An 18,881-nucleotide genomic window follows, 5' to 3' on the forward strand; every position below is an offset into this window, starting at 1 on the left:
GCCTATTAAACCTTTTATTTTAAATGAATGCATAAACTTACCGGCCACTTTATTAGGTACACTTGTCCAACTGCTCGTTAACGCAAATTTCTAATCAGCCAATCACATGGCAGCAACTTAATGCATTAAGGCATGTAGACATGGTCAAGACGATTTGCTGCAGTTCAAACCGAGCATTAGAATGGAGAACAAAGGTGATTTGAATGACTGAATGTGGCATAGTTGTTGGTGCCAGACGGGCTGGTATGAGTAATTCAGAAACTGCTGATCTACTAGGATTTCCATGGAAAACCATCTCTAGGGTTTACAGAGAATTATCAGAAAAGAGAAAATATCCAGTGAGCACCAGTTTTGTGGGCACAAATGCCTTGTTGATGCCAGAAGTCAGAGGAAAATGGCCAGACTGGTACCAGCTGATAGAAAAGCAACAGTAACCCAAATAACCCCTCGTTACAACCGAGGTATGCAAAAGAGCTTCTCTGAACACACAACATGTCCAACATTGAGGCAGATGAGCTACAGCAGCAGAAGACCATACCTGGTGCCCCTCCTGTCAGCTAAGAACAGGAAACTGAGGCTACAATTCACACAGACTCACCAAAATTGGACAATAAAAGATTGGAAAAACCTTGCCTGGTCTAATGAGTCTCGATTTTTGCTGTGACATTTGAATGGTAGGGTCAGAATTTGGCATCAATAACATGAAAGCAAGGATCCATCCTGCCTCGTATCAGCGGTTCAGGCTGGTGGTGGTGTAATGGTGTATGGAATATTTTCTTGGCACATTTTGGGCCCATTAGTACAAATTGAGCCTTGTGTCAATGTCACAACCTACCCGAGTATTGTTGCTGACCATGTCCAGCCCTTTATGACCACAGTGTACCCATCTTCTGATGTCTACTTCCATCAGGATAACACACCATGTCGTAAAGTGCAAATAATCTCAGACTGGTTTCTTGAACATTCAAAGAGTTCACTGTACTCAAATGGCTTCCACAGTCACCATTTCTCAATCCAATAGAGGACCTTTGGGATGTGGTGGAACGGGAGACTCAAATCATGGATGTGCAGTCGACAAATCTGCAGCAACTGTGTGATGCTATCAGGTCAATATAGACCAAAATCTCTGAGGAATGTTTTCAGCACCTTGTTAAATCTATGCCACAAAGAATTATGGCCGTTCTCAAGGCATAATAGGGTTTAACCCAGTACTTGTGAGGTGTACCTAATAAAGTGGCCAGTTAACAACTGCCAGAAAACAATACCTAAATTGCAATCAATGTTTTCATGTTATGATAATGAACAGCAGAACTTAATTTAGTTTTAATTACAGGTGATTCATATTTGTCTCATATTTATGCTCGCATTATACTAACAAATACTCCCCCGATGAACAGAATCCATGTCACGACAAGAGACACAAAGACATCTGGTCCAAAGAGAAGACCTGCGACAGACTGCCCAAATTCCTAGTGATTGGGCCACAGAAGACCGGTAACACTAAATTAATACTACGATTTGTTTTAAGCCATTTAAACCGTAAGGATCTCAAATGCTGTTTAATAATTAATGCTTTATGATGTAGAGCCCTTCATTTGGCATTTAAATCATACAACATAATGTTTCCAGGAAATGAGATGAATATTTGATGAAACCATCTGAATGCTGTGCTTTATTCTGCGGTCATGCTCTTTGTATAGGAACTACAGCCCTGCACTCGTTTCTCTCTCTTCATCCTGCCATCAGCAGCAGTTACCCCAGCCCCATCACTTTTGAGGAGGTGCAGTTCTTCAGCGGACCAAACTACCAGCGCGGCATCGACTGGTAACCATGGCAACTGCATTCAGGCCTCATTTTGTTTGTTTTCTAACTTAGATGCCAGTTTAATTCAAGAACTCATTTTTGGATCAGGCTTAATACATCAAACTATTGGCATCATTTTACCTTTGAATGCATGATTTTTTTTTATAAAGACTTGCATTTAAATCTCTAATTCAAAAGAATTGTGGTTTTGTTTTAAACTGATTAGATTAGTTGTATTGCAAGGAATATGAAACAGTGGTCAAACAGTAACTATAAACTTTCATAGACTTTTTATTAACTTTTAGTTTTCAAAAATTTCCCAAATTATGTTTCACCAGAATGGACCACACTACACCTTGAGCTAGACTTTATTGTAGGCATGGTAAGCAGGGTGCGAATTACAGCGGTGTTTGGGGAGGTTTGACCCAGGGTGAGAGTTAGACATTTTCAATCAGTGGGGTCAACTTTTTTAGCAGTAGTTTGCTAATACATGCTTTAGTGAATCAAATTTATGAATGTATTTAAACTACATCTCATTTAATAATAAAAATGTATACGTTTTCAGTGTTTTAATGGATATTTAGTGACTATGTTAGAGGTTACTGTAGGTAAAACTATACAAATTATGTGTCTACATTTTCTTTTTTTTAGGCTGCATGCAGATATAAACACCTATTTTAGAAGAAACGTGTTTTGTGAATACTTAAGATGTCTGTCTGTGCTCTAGAACTGCCAGTTTAAACTGTTGAATCATATTTTTCCACACATTGATTGGCGCAATTATGCATTCACAATGGTATGAACCATTATAAGAGGGTCAAATGTATATTTATATTATACATTTGTAATTATTAATATTTAAGATATATAATATTAAGAGACATCTATGTCTATCAGTGTAGATTGATTGACGCGATTATGCATTTACAATGGTATAATCCATTATAGGTGTGGTCAAATATATCTTTATATTATCTATGATTTTAATTAGTAACATTATTATTTAAGATGCAGATCAGAAAAAGCTATATCTTACTATTAAAGGGCTGACCCCCTCATACATCTTGTTTTGATGTCCTTCAAGGGGGATCAAGCGTTAATTAGGGGGGTCAATCCCCCCCAAACCCCCCTGTAATTTGTACCCTGGGTTGACCCTCCTAATTAATGCTTGATCTTCCCTGAATGACATCAAAACAATATTTATGGGGGGGTCAGCCCTTTAATACTGAGAAATAGTTTACTCTGATCTGCATCTTAAATAATAATGTTACTAATTAAAATCATAGATAATATAAACATATATTTGACCACACCTATAATGGATTATACCATTGTGAATGCATAATCGCATCAATCAATCTACGCCGATAGACATGGTGTTCACCCTTTTCTTGTACAGTAGGTGTTTGTTTCTACATATATCCTAAACATAAAATTTGCTGCATAGTTTGTATAGTTTGACCTATGTAACCTTTGAAAAAGCTAATCCGAAGATACTTTAGGTCAGAAAACACAAAATATCTCACAAAACACTGAAAACCTAAAAATGTTTAATTAATAAAAAATGTCATTTAAATAAATAAATTGAACTGACTATTACACAAAACAACATTAATATTAAATTAGCTATTTAAACTATTAGGTTTAGAAATGTGTAAAATATATTTGTTTCAGTTCAGCAGAAATTAGGGGGAAAATATAAAGGGGGAAAAAATATACAGACTTCAACTGTATATATTTTTGATTTTGGACCAGAATAGACATTAAGGTATTTGATTTGTTTTTGATTCACAGTGTAGAGTCACTCTTTCTTTCTTTCCTCAGGTATATGGATTTTTTCCCTGTACCCTCGAATGTAAGCACAGACTTCTTGTTTGAGAAGAGCGCCAACTACTTTGACACCGAAACTACCCCGAAGAGAGCAGCTGCCCTGCTACCAAGAGCCAAAATCATCTCTATTCTTATCAACCCTGCTGACCGGGCATATTCCTGGTACCAGGTGCGTTTATATTTTCAACATGCATTTTCTTTTCTTTTTTTGTAATATTTATTGTATTTTAAATTTCCACTCAGATAATACAGAAGTAAAAATAACCTCAAAACAAAAAAACATCAATTATTGTAACGTTTTATTGTACCGTCTTTTATTCAACAATCATCACATTTCCAACTCTGCCACATTTTAGGAAAAAAATTAAAGGTCCCCAAACCCCCTTAAAGACCTTTTTTTTTCTAAAATTGATCTTTAAATATATAGGTTATCTTCCATCGTCATGTTTGTAACCATGTCCTTCAGCCACCATCCTATATTTAGTGTGCCACCAACCTGAAGTCACCAATTAGGATATGTTCCTAGATTAACATCTATGTTGATCCTGGAACAAAATTCCAATCAGCCAATCAGAATTAAGGGATACGTTTACAGATTTTGTTAAAAATTAGGCTTACGATTAAGTTCATGCAGTTCTACATGATTGTTATCCGACTATTATTCCCCTCTGATTTTGGGAGTAATTTACAGTTATGATTGGGTGTAGGGGTAGAGAATAGGTGTGGATTACATTTTCCAACAAAAATTAAGTTTCAGGATCAACATAGATGATAATCCAGGATCTCATCAAACTTCATGACGAATTATGCAATATCATGACATGCTTAGTGTACACACATTTTTCCAATTTCCTAAAGATAATCAGTTTACCTTGAAGAATACAAATATTTATAAATATATATTCAGTCTTTTTAATCCTCATTTCCTCAGGGTATAAATGTAATTTAAAAAATCAGAGGTAACAGTGGAGTATTAACACATATTATCTTCTCTATCATCCCTTTCACTTCTTTGCAAAGAGGTCTAATTTTTCCACACTCCATATAGGGCTGCACAATATATGGTTTCAGCATTGATATCCCAATTTGCGCATCCACAATAGTCACATAGCAAGATATGCAATGTTGAGTCTGAATTATAGTTGACCAGGAACCACAAATTTCTATTTAATCCCTGTATTTATATGGGATTTATATGATTTACGGAAAAAATAATAATAATTTTTACATAGAATTTTTGTCTTTTTTCTAGTCTAAATATCTGCATTTCATAGCTTGTTCTAAGCAAAAACTCTTCATTTTCACTTATTTCTTCTGACGGTGAAAACTAAACAATATATTTTTTACTTTTTTTTTTACATATATTTTACTCTTTATTTTTAGAATCTTTTTGATATTTGGACAAAAAATTTGACAAATTCTGCACAGAAAAAGTGACGCACTCACACACACATAACAGAAGCCTGCACCCTCCCATTCGTGCCTCCAATAGATGGAGAAATTCTTGCTACAGTAGATGGAGAAAGCAGCGCAGCCTAAAAGAAAGAGTTGTAACATTTTGCTGATAACAAACTGAACTTCTTGGTTATCGGTCACATGAAGCCACAGCTGTTCTGAAGCAAGGTCATTTGAGGTTAAGCACACATACATGTTAATATATTTGATTAAAACATAATTTAATTATTAATGCATAAAACAAAGTTAGAATACATCATAATTCCTTCACCCACTTAATCAGATACTTAATCCTTCACCACTGTATCTGAATACCCCAGAAAAGCATTAAATAGTGCTATTCAAACCATCTTGTGAAGCTGTAGTCATATTGCAATATTTAACGCAGAAAAATAAAGTTATTGTTACAGATTTTTTTTCCAAAATTGTGCAGCCGTTCTCCCATTGGCAATGATATAATGTACATTTAAACTCATTGCATCTTATACAGATGTCCGGAATGTTTTTATTATATGTATACAATACCACTGAACACATGCATTTTCTGTGATATACTGTAAAATGACAAATTCCCGAATCTTGACTACTAGTGAATGTACGCTAAACAACTTCCACTGAGACATACAGGACTTATTAAGTAGCTGCACGTGAGCTGAAAATAGTTTAATCCGTCTGCCGTCTCTCTGTCTCCAGCATCAGAGGGCTCATCAGGACCCTGTGGCGCTGAACCACACTTTTGACGAGGTGGTCTCTGCTGCTCCGTCATCTCCTGCAAGCCTGCTGTCTCTGCACCGTCGCTGCCTGCAGCCTGGAGCCTACAGCAGCCATCTGGAGCGCTGGCTACACCACTACCAGCCCAGCCAGGTGTGTTTGTACACCACTTCAATAGCGATTACTCCACTGTTATGCATACAATAGATCTGTGTGTCTTAAAAGAGTTTTTGATTGATGCAGAGAGTTTGAAACATGCCAAAACAAACTATATATGAGCAGCACACACAAAGCACTAATAAAAGCTGACTTTTTGTGTTTACCCTAATTTTACATCTATTTCCTAAAGCAGAAAGCAGGCAAAATAATGTTTAATGTAACTTTTTCCTATAACTGCAATGCTGAATTTTCAGCAGGAATTACTTTAATTTTTTTTAATAATCTTTCATGTTGAAAAGGGAAGAGCTGCTTATTTTTTAACACAATTTATTTTTTCACGATCCTTAATGTACTGTAAAGTTTAAAAGAACAGCATCTATTCGATTAATAAGATTAATCAAAGATCGTTTGGATCTTTATAAATGTATTTGCAGTAGTCACTATTTTATGATATTTAAATTTCACATACTTTTGCTGAGTAAAAGTTTTTTTTTTTTAATTCTTTAAAAACAACAACAACAACAATAATGTATAAAAATAAAATGTTTAAAATGTTTTTGGATTTGAGAGATGATGTTGATTTACAGAATATTCCCATGGACTTAATTGTATATGTGAATCTTAGCTTTATTTAGCTTAATTTTTTTCTTCTTTTGAATAATTTTAAGTTGTTTAAAACCCTCCATGGTTGAGAATTACTGTTTTCAGTGATTTTATTACTCTGTTTACAGTTTTTGTTTGTTTGTTTGTTTGTTTGTTTGTTTGTTTCACAACTCAGGCTCATTGCAAATATGTCCCTCAGCCTACATTTTTGTGAAATGTATAATATGTTACTCCTGGTATATTTTGTTAAATATTTCAGATGATAAATCCACTAGAGGGTGCTGTCTACATTTATTGTGAATTTAAAATGTGTTAATTAGGGTACATTTTATTGTACGTTTCAAACACATAATCTACTTATCGACATCCACATCAATTATTTAGAAGCGGATTTTACGTTATGTCTCAAAAAACAAAAAACATAGCATAAGTTAATGCGTTTCATTTAAAGTAGACTATTTATTAAGAAATGTAACTGTATATAAAATGGGCCTAGTGGTTAGAACATCTCTGCAGTAGTTTGAATGTGTCAAATTGTAAAAGTAAACTTTTCAAAAAAAAAAAAAACATATATATATATATATATATATATATATATATATATATATATATATATATATATATATATATATATATATATATCCTACTTAATAACAATAATTATTAATATTGGTATTAAATAGGATTTTATCATAGGAAATATCCTATTGGGCCTACAACCATTAACGGTTTATATGATTTATATATGAGATTATAATACGTGTTAGCTTAGTGATTTGATATGGAATATTCACAATAATATTTGTAAAGGAAACATATAGCTCTTAAATGTGCTTTTTACATGTATTTCAATTAATATGGCAAACAATTGCATGTTTTTATCAAAACTAATATTGGATTTTTGTGCATGAGTTTAAAGCAATATAATTAGCACAAAAATGATGGGATTTTCTCTAAAGTAGTTACTCCACCCCGTTTAGAGCATTATTGTGGACATTTTACGTTATAACTAAAGTGGTTCAAATGTTGGATCTGCGACAGAGAAACTACGTTTTTGGGAAGCACTCGTCACTACATCATTCATTTCTCTAATGATACTATGATAGGTCAGCCACAAGTAATATCGTTGTTTGGGAAGCGCACTCCAGAATGACTACTGTACATCAGAAAAGCTGGAATTAGATAAGTGAGGCTGCTGTTGTTGATACTGTTTCTGTAACTGCTAAGGAACAATAGTTTACATCATTTTACCTCAAAACTGCAGTCAAACCTATTGGTTTCACAAAAATGTAGACAGAACCACGTGTTTCCAATGTGCCTGTTTTGGTTTTTTATTATGTGAAGAAAAAGAACTGAAAACCTTGTAATGAATGCGCACACACATACACAAAATGTTTCCCAATCACAGCTTATTGACAGACAGCAGCAGACACTACATTGGGTTTTGAAAGGTACCCTAGTCTGTGTCTGTTGGCATCTGTCAGAGCTTGCCTTTTGCCAATTAAACATGCTGAATTGGCTCATGTCTGGTGCTGTAATGTCTATAAAGCGCCGTGCTGTAAACTGTTGACAGTCTGTGTGTGCATTGTGAATTGGGCTTTAGTGTACCTGCACTGGTTCCGGATTGTCCTATATAATGTGAGCAGGTGTGTTAAGTTGTTTCAGTGTGTGTGTGTGTTTGATGTGTGTTTTATGGTGTGAGCAGCTGCTGATTGTGGATGGTGTGCAGCTGCGCTCCGGTCCTGCTCAGGTGATGGATGCTATTCAGAAGTTCCTGGGAGTCACACCGTACTTCAACTACACACAGGCTCTGACGTATGAGAACTAGTTACTGAACACTTTCACACTCACACGAAATGTAGTTCAAAACTCATAGTTCCACTTGTAAAGGCTATTTTATTTCATTTAGATTTCTAAAAAAAAAGGTACATTTGTTAAAGGGATAGTTCACCCAAACACTAACATTCTGTCATTGTTTACTTTTTTTGTTTTAAACATTTATGAGTTTCTTTCTTCTATTAAACAAACTGTTTCATTTTCCTCTGTTACCAAAATTAATCTATTTTGAAGAAGGTTGGAAATTAACTATTGAGTTCCATAGTTTTAGTTTTTTTCTATTTGAATGTCAGTGGTTACAGGTTTTCAGCATTCTTCAAAATATCTTCTTTTGTGGTCCTAAGGGATATAATCCTGCCAAATGTTTCATGGTCATGGGTAGAAAAATAATAACGCCCCATTCACACGGGGCTTCAGCGTCAACGCTTGACAGAGGGCGTGTCTGAAGTTGAGGCTGACACGATCGTCATAGCAGCGTCAGCCAATGAAATTAGTCCGCAATCGTCTACTGTCTGAGCTGGTGTATTTGCATACAGCGGTCTGATTGACTGACGCTTCAGTTGGCGCTTGAAAAGTTGAGCAAGTCTCAACTTCTGCAGCGAGCAATGCCACTGAAGTGGCGCCGACAGATCGATAATGCAGTTCGGCAACGCTTGACATCACCCATTCAAAGTGAATGGGAATCGTTGAAGCTGACGCCCCGTGTGAATGGGGTGTAAACTCATAGCTCAAAACTCACACTTCCACTTTTAAAGAAGTGGAAGTTACACTTGTTAAAGGGATAGTTCACCCAAAAATGAATATTCTGTCATTGATTACTTTTCTTGTTTCAAACCTTTGAGTTTCTATCTTCTATGAAAAACAAAATAAATCTGTTTTGAAGAAAGTTGGAAACCCGTAACAATTGACTTCCATAGTATTTGTTTCTCCTATTTGGAAGTCATTGGTTAAAGGTTTTTAGCATTCTTCAAAATATTTTCTTTTGTATTCCATGGAATCAAAATCCTGACAAATGTATAGCGGATCGAAAAATAATAAGACTCATTGTTCAAAACGCATAGTTCTGCTTGTAAAGTCTATTTTATTTAATGTAGATTTCTAAAACTTGTTAAAGGGAAAGTTCACCCAAAAATGAATATTCTGTCATTGTTTACTTACCCTTTACTTGTTTCAAACCTTTGAGTTTCTTTCTTCTATTAAACACAAAAATTTATCTGTATTAAAGAAAGTTAGAAACCCGTAACCATGAACTTCCATAGTATATGTTTTTCCTATTTGGAAGTCAATGGTTACAGGTTTCAGCATTCTTCAAAATATCTTCTTTGTGTTCTATGGGATCAAAATCCCACCCAAATGTATTGTGGTCGCGGATTGAAATACAATAAGCATAAATCAAATAATTGACATTGCATGTGAAATCATAGCGCTCAAAAACTAAATGCAAAATAAGAAACAGGTCATGTAATTAAAAAAGGAAAATGCGTTTAGAATTGCATTGCACAACACTGAAACATGAATTCAAAGTTTTCCTAATTGCAAACAAATTCAGTTTTTAGCTAATTTTTCTAATGTTTTGTATGCTTTACGGTCTTTCACTCTTGATCCCACATTCTGTGCTTGCGTCTCTGAAAGTTATTTAAATCACAGGCGGGTTTCAGCGTCATCATTGGTGTACTAGTCGAGATTGACAGTTGCTCCTCTAGCCAATCAGACAAAGGGGGAGCAGACATCACTTGACGTGTTTCTTATTTGCTATTTAGTTTTTGCTTTTGAGCATTGTGCTTTTAAACGTGATGTAATTTTTTGATCCACACTTTTTTTTCCATTGGATTTTTATAGGATTTTGATCCAATAGTGATCAACAAAAAAAAAAAGAAACTGAATCGTTTGAAGGAGAGTAAATAGTGAGTAGATTTTCATTTTTGGGTGAGCTATCCCCTTAAAATGTTACATTTATTTTGTTAGAAAATAACAAGCAAAGTAGCATCTGCTAACAAATGATGCTTGAGATTTTGTCAAACCTTTTTTAAAGGGACAGCCTCAAAATAAAAATGTGGTCTTAAAGCAGTGTTCACCAAAACTTATTCCTGGAGGGCCGGCTTCCTGCAGATTTTAGCTCCAACCCTAATCAAACACACCTAAACAAGCTAATCAAGGTGATACTGGGTATATTTGAAACACCCTGGCAGGTGTGTTGAAGCAAGTTGGAGCTAAACCCTACAGAGACACCGGCCCTCCGGGACCGAGATTGGTGACCACTGTCTTATAGTAAACACAGAATATAAACACAAAGAAAGTCATTTCCCTAACCATTGAGTTTACTCATCCAGGATGTAGTTAGTATTTTTCTTTAGTAAAACATTAAAGGCAATTAAGTAAATTCATGTTTGTTTGTTCTTTTGAGTCATTTTGAGAGTCAAAAAGCACACAGTATACAGGTAAAAGTCAATGAAATATACATGGCTCGTAATGATACAATGAGGACTTATGAAGCCTCATTAATATGAACATTATTTAACATGCAAATGGTTCTGAACATGCTTATGATGACTGAAGAACTTCCAGTCACACAATGTATATCAGACATTGAGTCTGTAAAAAGTTTCTTTCACACACTGATCTTTTTGCTTCATATTACTTCAAGGTATTATCACTAATTTAGTTTTCCCTGTGCATGTTTGTTTGACTCTCAAGCTGACTTTTAGCAGCAATTAGTGAAGTATCAAGCTAATGTTCTACTGAAGAAAAAGTCAATCACATCTTGACCTCAGAGTCAGTGTGCAATTATTGTACAACCACTTGTTGTTTTGTTATATAATGTCTTTACATGAATGCAACTTTATTCTTTTAATGCAGAAATGTTATTCCTTAAAAAAAATTATTATTACTATTATAGAAGTAACCTCTGCTCTCTATTTAAAGGTTTGATGAGAGTAAAGGTTTCTGGTGTCAGAAACTAGAGGCAGGACGCTCTCGCTGTCTGGGAAAAAGCAAAGGAAGGAAATATCCCGACATGAGCCTTGAGGTACAACTCACTTCTCAGCATCAGATCTCCAGATATGAATAGCATTTCAGATATAGCAAGTGAAATTTGAGTAATCTTTTCCTCTCTGTAATTGATTGCACATTTGAGAAAGCTGTTTTAATCTCTATGTTGAATGTTTGAAATCAAGTGAGAATAGAGAAAAATAGATTAAAGTGCAGTTAAAACTGTTCACTGATCAGTTAGTTGCAGCATTAGGTCACATCATGACCAGTCTAATAAACACTAAAACAAGTTTTTCCTGGGTGATTAGAATTTTTTTTAAATTTTTAATTGTATTTATTTATACGCTTTTTCAATATAATTGAATAATAGCTGTCTCTGAAACTTTAGAGAAAAGATAAATCCTCAGAAACTTTTTTTGTTTGTTTTTTCTTGTTTTTGGTAAAATGGTTGAAATTGCGATAATTGTACAAAATGTAAAACGTGTTGTTGGTATCCACATTTCATCTTTTGTTATTTCTTTTTGACCTGTCTAAATGAAACAATTTGATGTATAACTTTTTATTTTTATTTGTTTGCCATTAATTTAAAATGTTTTTGTCATATTTTTGGCTTACCTTAAACTTTTTGCTGGATTTTATTTTGAATTAGAATTTTAACCTTTTACCTTTTGTTTTATATTTTAATCATCATAAAATGTTTCATTTTAATTAATCTTAACCTCTAAAAAATATTAATTATTAAACTTACCCGAGATTTTAACTTCAGCTTATTTTGAATCTTTTTGTCTCATAATTTAAATTTTTAACATTTTGACGTTTTAGTTCTTAATTTTATATATTTTTCTTCTACAGTTCTGACTTTCTATTTCTTAAGTTTTGAATGTACTGTTTATATCTAAATTATTACTTGTCTCAGCCTTTTTACCATCTTATTTTTTTTTTAGGTCACATTTATTTTTACCATCTTATTTTTATTTTAAGTCACTTTTTTCTACTTTTTACCATCTTATTTTTATTTAGGTCACATTTATTTTTACCATCTTATTTTTATTAAAAAAAACTTTTTTACCATCTATTTTTATTTAAATTTATTTTTTCACCATCTTATTCTTTTTTATCATTTTTCTTTTTTTTCCTTTTGACTTTGAAGTCAAAACATATGCAGAATGATGTTTTTTTAACCTAAGTATCTTGACTCTCATAATGTCAACTTTATATATTAGAATTATGGCATCCTTATTTCATTTTTCTGCATAATTTTGACTCAGAACTGAGATAACTGAAACTATTATTTTCAAAAGCATGACTTAGAATTGTATATGTGCATCTAACTATCATTATTTATTTATTTTGTGTCCTAACTCACAGTCCAGGGCATTTCTGTCCGAGTATTACCGTGAGCAGAACGTGGAGTTACTCAGAATGCTGAAACGTCTGGGTCAACCTCTGCCCGTCTGGCTCAGGGATGAACTGCACAATGCCAGTTGGAGCTGAGAAACACCAACAGTAGCAGGAGACGCACGGCAGTACCACGCTGCTCCTCACAGGAGAACTCGGGGCCCGTGTGTGGCAGGTGCCAAAAGAGGACCGACCGGCTCGCCCTCCAATAATCCACACGGCCTCTGACCCAACAGACGGCCCGATGGCGCTGTCACAGTCTGAACGAAGCCCTCCGAGTCAGACGAGAAGCTTCTCAGCCGATGTTCATGAAAACACGGATATGGAAATGGGAACGACCTCATTAAAAAGACTTCCAGAGTCCATTATGAAACGGCTGTTTTAAATGCAAATATAGTCTTCTAGGAAGAGAAAGTGAGCGTCGCACTGAACCTCTAGGAGATTGAGGACATTTTGTGGAAATACCCTTGAAAGCGAGGGACTTGAGAGGATTATTTAAATTCTATTCTCAAAAAATCTTTAACTCTGCCAAGCAGGGAACTATTTAAATGTCTCATTATTGTCAGCCATCTTGCTGCCTTTTCCAAAACATTTGCTGTTGAAGTGATTTTCAATTGAAGTCGACAAACATTGTGCAGTCCAAGAAGCTATAAGGAGTATAAGATCCCACGTGTGGCATAGCACACTTTGTTTTATTTATTAGATTTTTGTATTAAATGAACCAGGCAAAAGTTTCTTTATTAATGGTATAGTTCACCCAAAAATGAATATTTACCTATTTACTCACCCTAAAGTAGTTATAAACCTTACACAAAAGAAAGACACAAAAGAAAGATATTTTAAAAAATGTTAGAGCTCTGTAACCATTGACTACCATAGTAGGAAAAGCAAACAACACATGAAGATATTTTTTCAAAATGTTATAACTCTGTAACCATAATTTACAATAGTAGGAAAAACAAAAAACAAAAAAAAACAAAAGATGATATTAAAAAAATATATATCAGAACTCTGTAACCATTGGCATCCATAATAAGAAAAAACAAATAACAACACAGAGGATATTAAAGAATGTCAGAACTCTGTAACCAGTGACTACCATGATAGGAAAAACAGAGTTCTAGCATTTTTTTTTAATTATCTTCTTTTGTATTGTGTTTTAACCATTTACTACCATAATAGGAAAAACAAACACAACATGAAGATATTTAAAAAAATGTTAGAACTCTTTTTGACAGTAGTTGTAAGATTTTTTAATGCAATCTTTTGTGTTGTTTGTTTTTCCTAGTCACTGGTTACAGAGTTCTTAGATTTTTTTTTAAATATCTTCTTTTATGTTGTATTTGTAACCATTGACTACCATAGTAGAAAAAAACAACAACAAAAAAAGAAGATATTTAATTAAAAATGTTGGAACTGTAACCATTGACTACAATAGTAGGAAAACCAAACACAACACAAAAGCAGATATTTTAAATAATGTTAGAACTCTGTAACCATTGACTACCATAGTATGAAAAACAAATAACATTACAGAGGATATATATATATATATATATACATATATATATATATATATATATATATATATATATATATATATATATATATATATATATATATATATATATATATATATATATAGATAAATTTAGAACTCTGTTTTTTCTACAATGGATGACAATGGTTACAGTTCCAACATCTTCTTTTGTGTTGTGTTGTTTGTTTTTCCTACTGTTGTAGTAAATGGTTAGAGTTCTAACATTTTTAAAAAATATCTTCTTTTGTGTTGGAATGTTGTAACCATTGACTACCATAGTAGGAAAAACAAATACTAAATGAATAATTACAGGTGTTTGACATTTATCAAAATATATAAAAAGAATCTCAAACAGGTTTATGACATGTAAAGTGTGAGTAAATAATACACCATGTTCAGTTTTGGGTGAGCTATCCTGTGAAAAGTCAAGGTTTTGACTCGCTACACTACTGTTCAAAGGTTAGAGGTCAGTAAGGATTAGTAATCATTTATGCCATTGTATTTTCTCTTAAATGATTACATTACCCTTTATACACAGACAAGTACACACATCAAATTTTTTTTTAAAAGATTTGTCAGATTTTTTTTTCATTTAATTTTTTTTACAAAAACTATTTTTATTTTAATAAAATTATTTTTATTTTAATACTGTAGATCGGAGCATCCAGGACAAGCATAAGAACCACTTTGATGAACAATACAAAATGTGTATCCTCCATCCTCACTCAAAACATGATTTTTGCTATTTGCTTAAACTACTTCCTGAAAATTAGCTCAATCAGCACAATTCTTAGGGTTTTTTAAAACAACTTAATTGTTTTATATTCACTTAAATTATTGTAAAACATTAAGTTTATTTGTTTTGGGATAACATGAAGGATTTGTTTAGAAGCCAGCATTTTATTTTACAGTGTTGGTTGTAAAAGGTGTCTGCTGGTGTATTTGCACTCATGCTTCAAATTTCTGTAAATGCGCTCTGGACAATTTGCAGACTGTGGATTGAAAGTAATAATGCACAATTTCTGGCATACAGAAGGCTTCAATCAATGTATCATCAGGTAGTGAAGGTGTTCATGTTGTTTTCCCAATTTAATGCAGTGGCCGAGAGAGTTTTCCACACTGTTAGTGAAGAAAATACATTTAAAGACAACACCTTTGATCAATCATTGTGAAGCATTCACAATGCAAATACAAAATTTCCCAATACAAAACATTGATCTGCAAAAAACACACCAACATGTTTTTAGTTTACTGGCTTGTTCCCAATTAACTTGCTCTTTTGAGAGTAAAGCCAGGGTCCCACTGCACTGTTCCCCCTATAGACTTGCATTGTGAATGCGGCAGACCAGAAACACAGGCTTGTGCAACAAGTTTCGAAGTTCGAAGTTGGAAAGTTCAAGATTGGTCTTATGCGCATTAAGCTCTATTGGCCACGTTTTTTGCACTCTCAAGTGCTGATAGCCACTTATGTGCAGTTTAGGATTGGCTAAAGACCACGGTTTCGCTTATTACTGTTCTTCTGGTGAAAAACTCACCTATAGCTTAAATGGTTTAAGGATAAGAATATTAAAGGAATCGTGCAAATTTACTCTCAATTTAAAAGAGATTCCAAGCTAGGCACAGGCCGGTATAAGATTCTGATGATCTGATAAACTTGGATAAAAATAACACGGTAACACCCCACTGTGCTTACCGCTCTAAAATATATTCCTTTTAAATGTTTGGGTAAAACAAAAACTTTTTTCATCTTTGTAAAACAATTCATTCTATTTTTTTTGAAAGATCTACAATATGTTGGAGCAGTAAACATGTCAGACTGAATAATTCAAAAGATTAATAGACTTGTGCTGTCTTCATTTGTTTTAAAAACACAGATTTCTTTACAAATTAAAACAGCATCTTTGGATATTTTTTTTTCTGCTGGAGATACTGTTGTCCTAATAAACAAAAAAAAAATCTTACATATACCTTAGGAATGGTATTACAGAAAATGTTGGCGGTTTAAAAACCTTAACTTTTCTAAACCGCGGTATACCTTGAAAACAGTCATCCTCCCGTGCCCATTCCAAACTTTTGAGAGCTTCTTTTTTTTTTTCTGTGGAACACTAAAGATATTTTGAAGAAAGCTTAAAAAGCGATGACTTCCATAGTAGGAAAAACAAAATACTATTGAAGTCAATGGTAACAGGTTTCTTGCATTGTTCAAAATATCTTCTTTTGTGTCCAATAAACTCAAACAAGCTTGGAACAAGTGAGTAAATGATGACAGAATTTAACATTTTTGGCTGAACAATTCTTTGAATGTGTTTTTGCTAGAAAGCCAAAATCTTACTGACCACAAACCTTTGAAAACTATTGTACGTAAATAGCGCAGATCCAAAGCGAATGTTTTTATTTGTGCCAAACTAAAGTGCACCTAGAAAACTTCATCTTTGTTTTGTATGCTGCAGATCTGTACTTATGAGTGAATGTGCATTGTGTGTGAAGCAACAGTTGGGTACAAAAATATATATATATTTCACAGTAATGTGATCCCAAGATGTGTCTGGTGTTGAACTGAAATACACACATACTGGGAAATAAAAGCAGAGAATGGACAAACACACACAGCAGCATCTGGCTTCTCTCTTCATCTAAGTGTAAAGTAAGGTGAACTGGCGGGGGCGAGTATCTTATCTCTGTTCCTGCAGTCTGCTTTATCAGATGAGAGGAAGAGTAGAGAGAGTTTGATTAATCACTGCCCAGAGAAAGCAGAGAGCTGGAGAGCTTTGGGGCCCGACTGCAGGAAACAAAGCCTTTAAATAAGACTTGCTCAGGTCCGCTGGGAGCCTCCGCTGCAGACAGTACAGTGTGTGCTGTAGGGGAGAGGAAGGAAAATAAATGGTGTGAACTCCAAAATGCCTATGCATGTGATAGCAGAGCCACGCTATTGATGCAGCAAATACTGCTTGTAATAAAGTATTACTTTGGGGGGTAGGACCTTTTCTGAGCAATATATATATATATATATATATATCTATATATATATATATATATATATATAGAGAGAGAGAGAGAGAGAGAGAGAGAGAGAGAAACTTCCATAAAACAGGCAACAACTGTAAATAAATTAGTTTGAAGAATGCAAAAAAAAAAAAAAAAAAATACATTTGCAAAAACTGCTACATGAGGTGTTATTATTGTCACGCCTCAAACACTGAAAATTAAAAGTAAGCCATTGCACTTTGTTTTATGGTATTGTGTTATATGATGTAAACTACATGGATTAGTTTAGGTAAAAAAAAAAAAAGAAAGATAGTTACCCAGGTCATGTAATTGCTATCAGTGTTGCCTCTAGTATTTTTTCCAGCAGTGGTGGCAGGCCTCTTACACTACTTCCAACTTCCTACAGTTGCAATCAGAATTATTAAACCCTTAACCCTTATCAAATCAAATATTTTTTTATTTCCCATGTTCAACAGAGCAATGAAATTTTCACAGTATGTCTGATAATATTTTTTCTTCTGGAGAAAGTCTTAATTGTTTTATTTCGGCTAGAATAAAAGCAGTTTTAAATTTTTTGTAGACATTTTACAGTCAAAATCATTAGCCCCTATAAGCTATATTTTTTTCAGATAATCTACAGAACAAACCATCATTACACAATAACTTGCCTAATTATCTTAACCTGCCTAGTTAATCTAAGTAACCTAGTTACCACAGCAAAGGTTATTAGAAATGAGTTTTAAAACTTGTTTGGAAATGTTGAAAAAAAATATTTTCTCTGTTAAACAGAAATTGTGGGAAAAAAATAACAACAGGGGGGACTAATAATTCTGATTGCAACTGTACGTGCAAGAAGTTGGCTATTTACGAAATGTCTCAGGGTTACGTTAATTTATCATTTCGTTATCAGGTCATTTATGTTAAGAGTATGTCTGTTAATAGATTTGCTAAGAATATTTATGAATGAATCCTATAGACCTTCAGAACGGCATTGACACATCTTTTCTACAGTTGATTAAAATAAGCAGAGGCTTTATGTAATGTAAATTACATCTGAAATAAGAGATTTCTTTTAGCTTTGCAATATAAATTGCTTACCTGTCCAACATTGGCATCAGAATTCACTTTTCCAAATCGATATTAAATCTCACTTTACTTGGTCTTCTGACTTTGTTTCTTCTGCTGTAGGCTACATTTATTATGCTTAAGCTGAATCCACCGTTGTCTCTGTAGCATAACATGATAACCATGATCTCTGTCTGATCTTCTTTTTTTGTTCATTCATTTTTATGTTTCAGCTTCAGTTTTACAAGTTTAAAAAATGAAAAGAAGACTTTGGAACACATCATTTGATTTCACCAGTTAATATTTACCTCTAAGTTTTAACAGTTCTACTGTTCTAAAGGCACTTGATGATAAACGTTGATTTTCCTTTTCATTCATTCATTTTCTCTTTGGCTTAGTCCCTTTTCTAGTCAGGGGTCGCCACAGCAGAATGAACCACCGACTTATCCAACATATCGTTTACATAGCGGACACCCTTCCAGCCCACAACCCATACACTACGGACAAT

At 33.8% G+C, this 18,881-nt stretch overlaps 1 protein-coding gene across 3 annotated transcripts in view; it reads left to right on the top strand.

The window, feature by feature from the left end:
* ndst2b (N-deacetylase/N-sulfotransferase (heparan glucosaminyl) 2b) overlaps positions 1–13,514 on the top strand; it is a 149,900-nt gene extending 136,386 nt beyond the window's left edge. For all 3 annotated transcript variants that reach the window (XM_073918680.1, XM_021480391.3, XM_073918679.1), the window contains 7 exons: positions 1,398–1,494; positions 1,701–1,824; positions 3,628–3,802; positions 5,782–5,952; positions 8,267–8,376; positions 11,320–11,422; positions 12,754–13,514. In XM_073918680.1, the coding sequence (XP_073774781.1) occupies positions 1,398–1,494; positions 1,701–1,824; positions 3,628–3,802; positions 5,782–5,952; positions 8,267–8,376; positions 11,320–11,422; positions 12,754–12,879 (906 nt within the window). In that variant the 3' untranslated portion in view covers positions 12,880–13,514. The remainder of the gene's footprint in view (positions 1–1,397; positions 1,495–1,700; positions 1,825–3,627; positions 3,803–5,781; positions 5,953–8,266; positions 8,377–11,319; positions 11,423–12,753) is intronic.
* Positions 13,515–18,881: the final 5,367 nt, after the last annotated feature.

Source organism: Danio rerio, chromosome 12 (assembly GCF_049306965.1).
Source record: "Danio rerio strain Tuebingen ecotype United States chromosome 12, GRCz12tu, whole genome shotgun sequence".
Classification (NCBI taxonomy): Eukaryota; Metazoa; Chordata; class Actinopteri; order Cypriniformes; family Danionidae; genus Danio; species Danio rerio.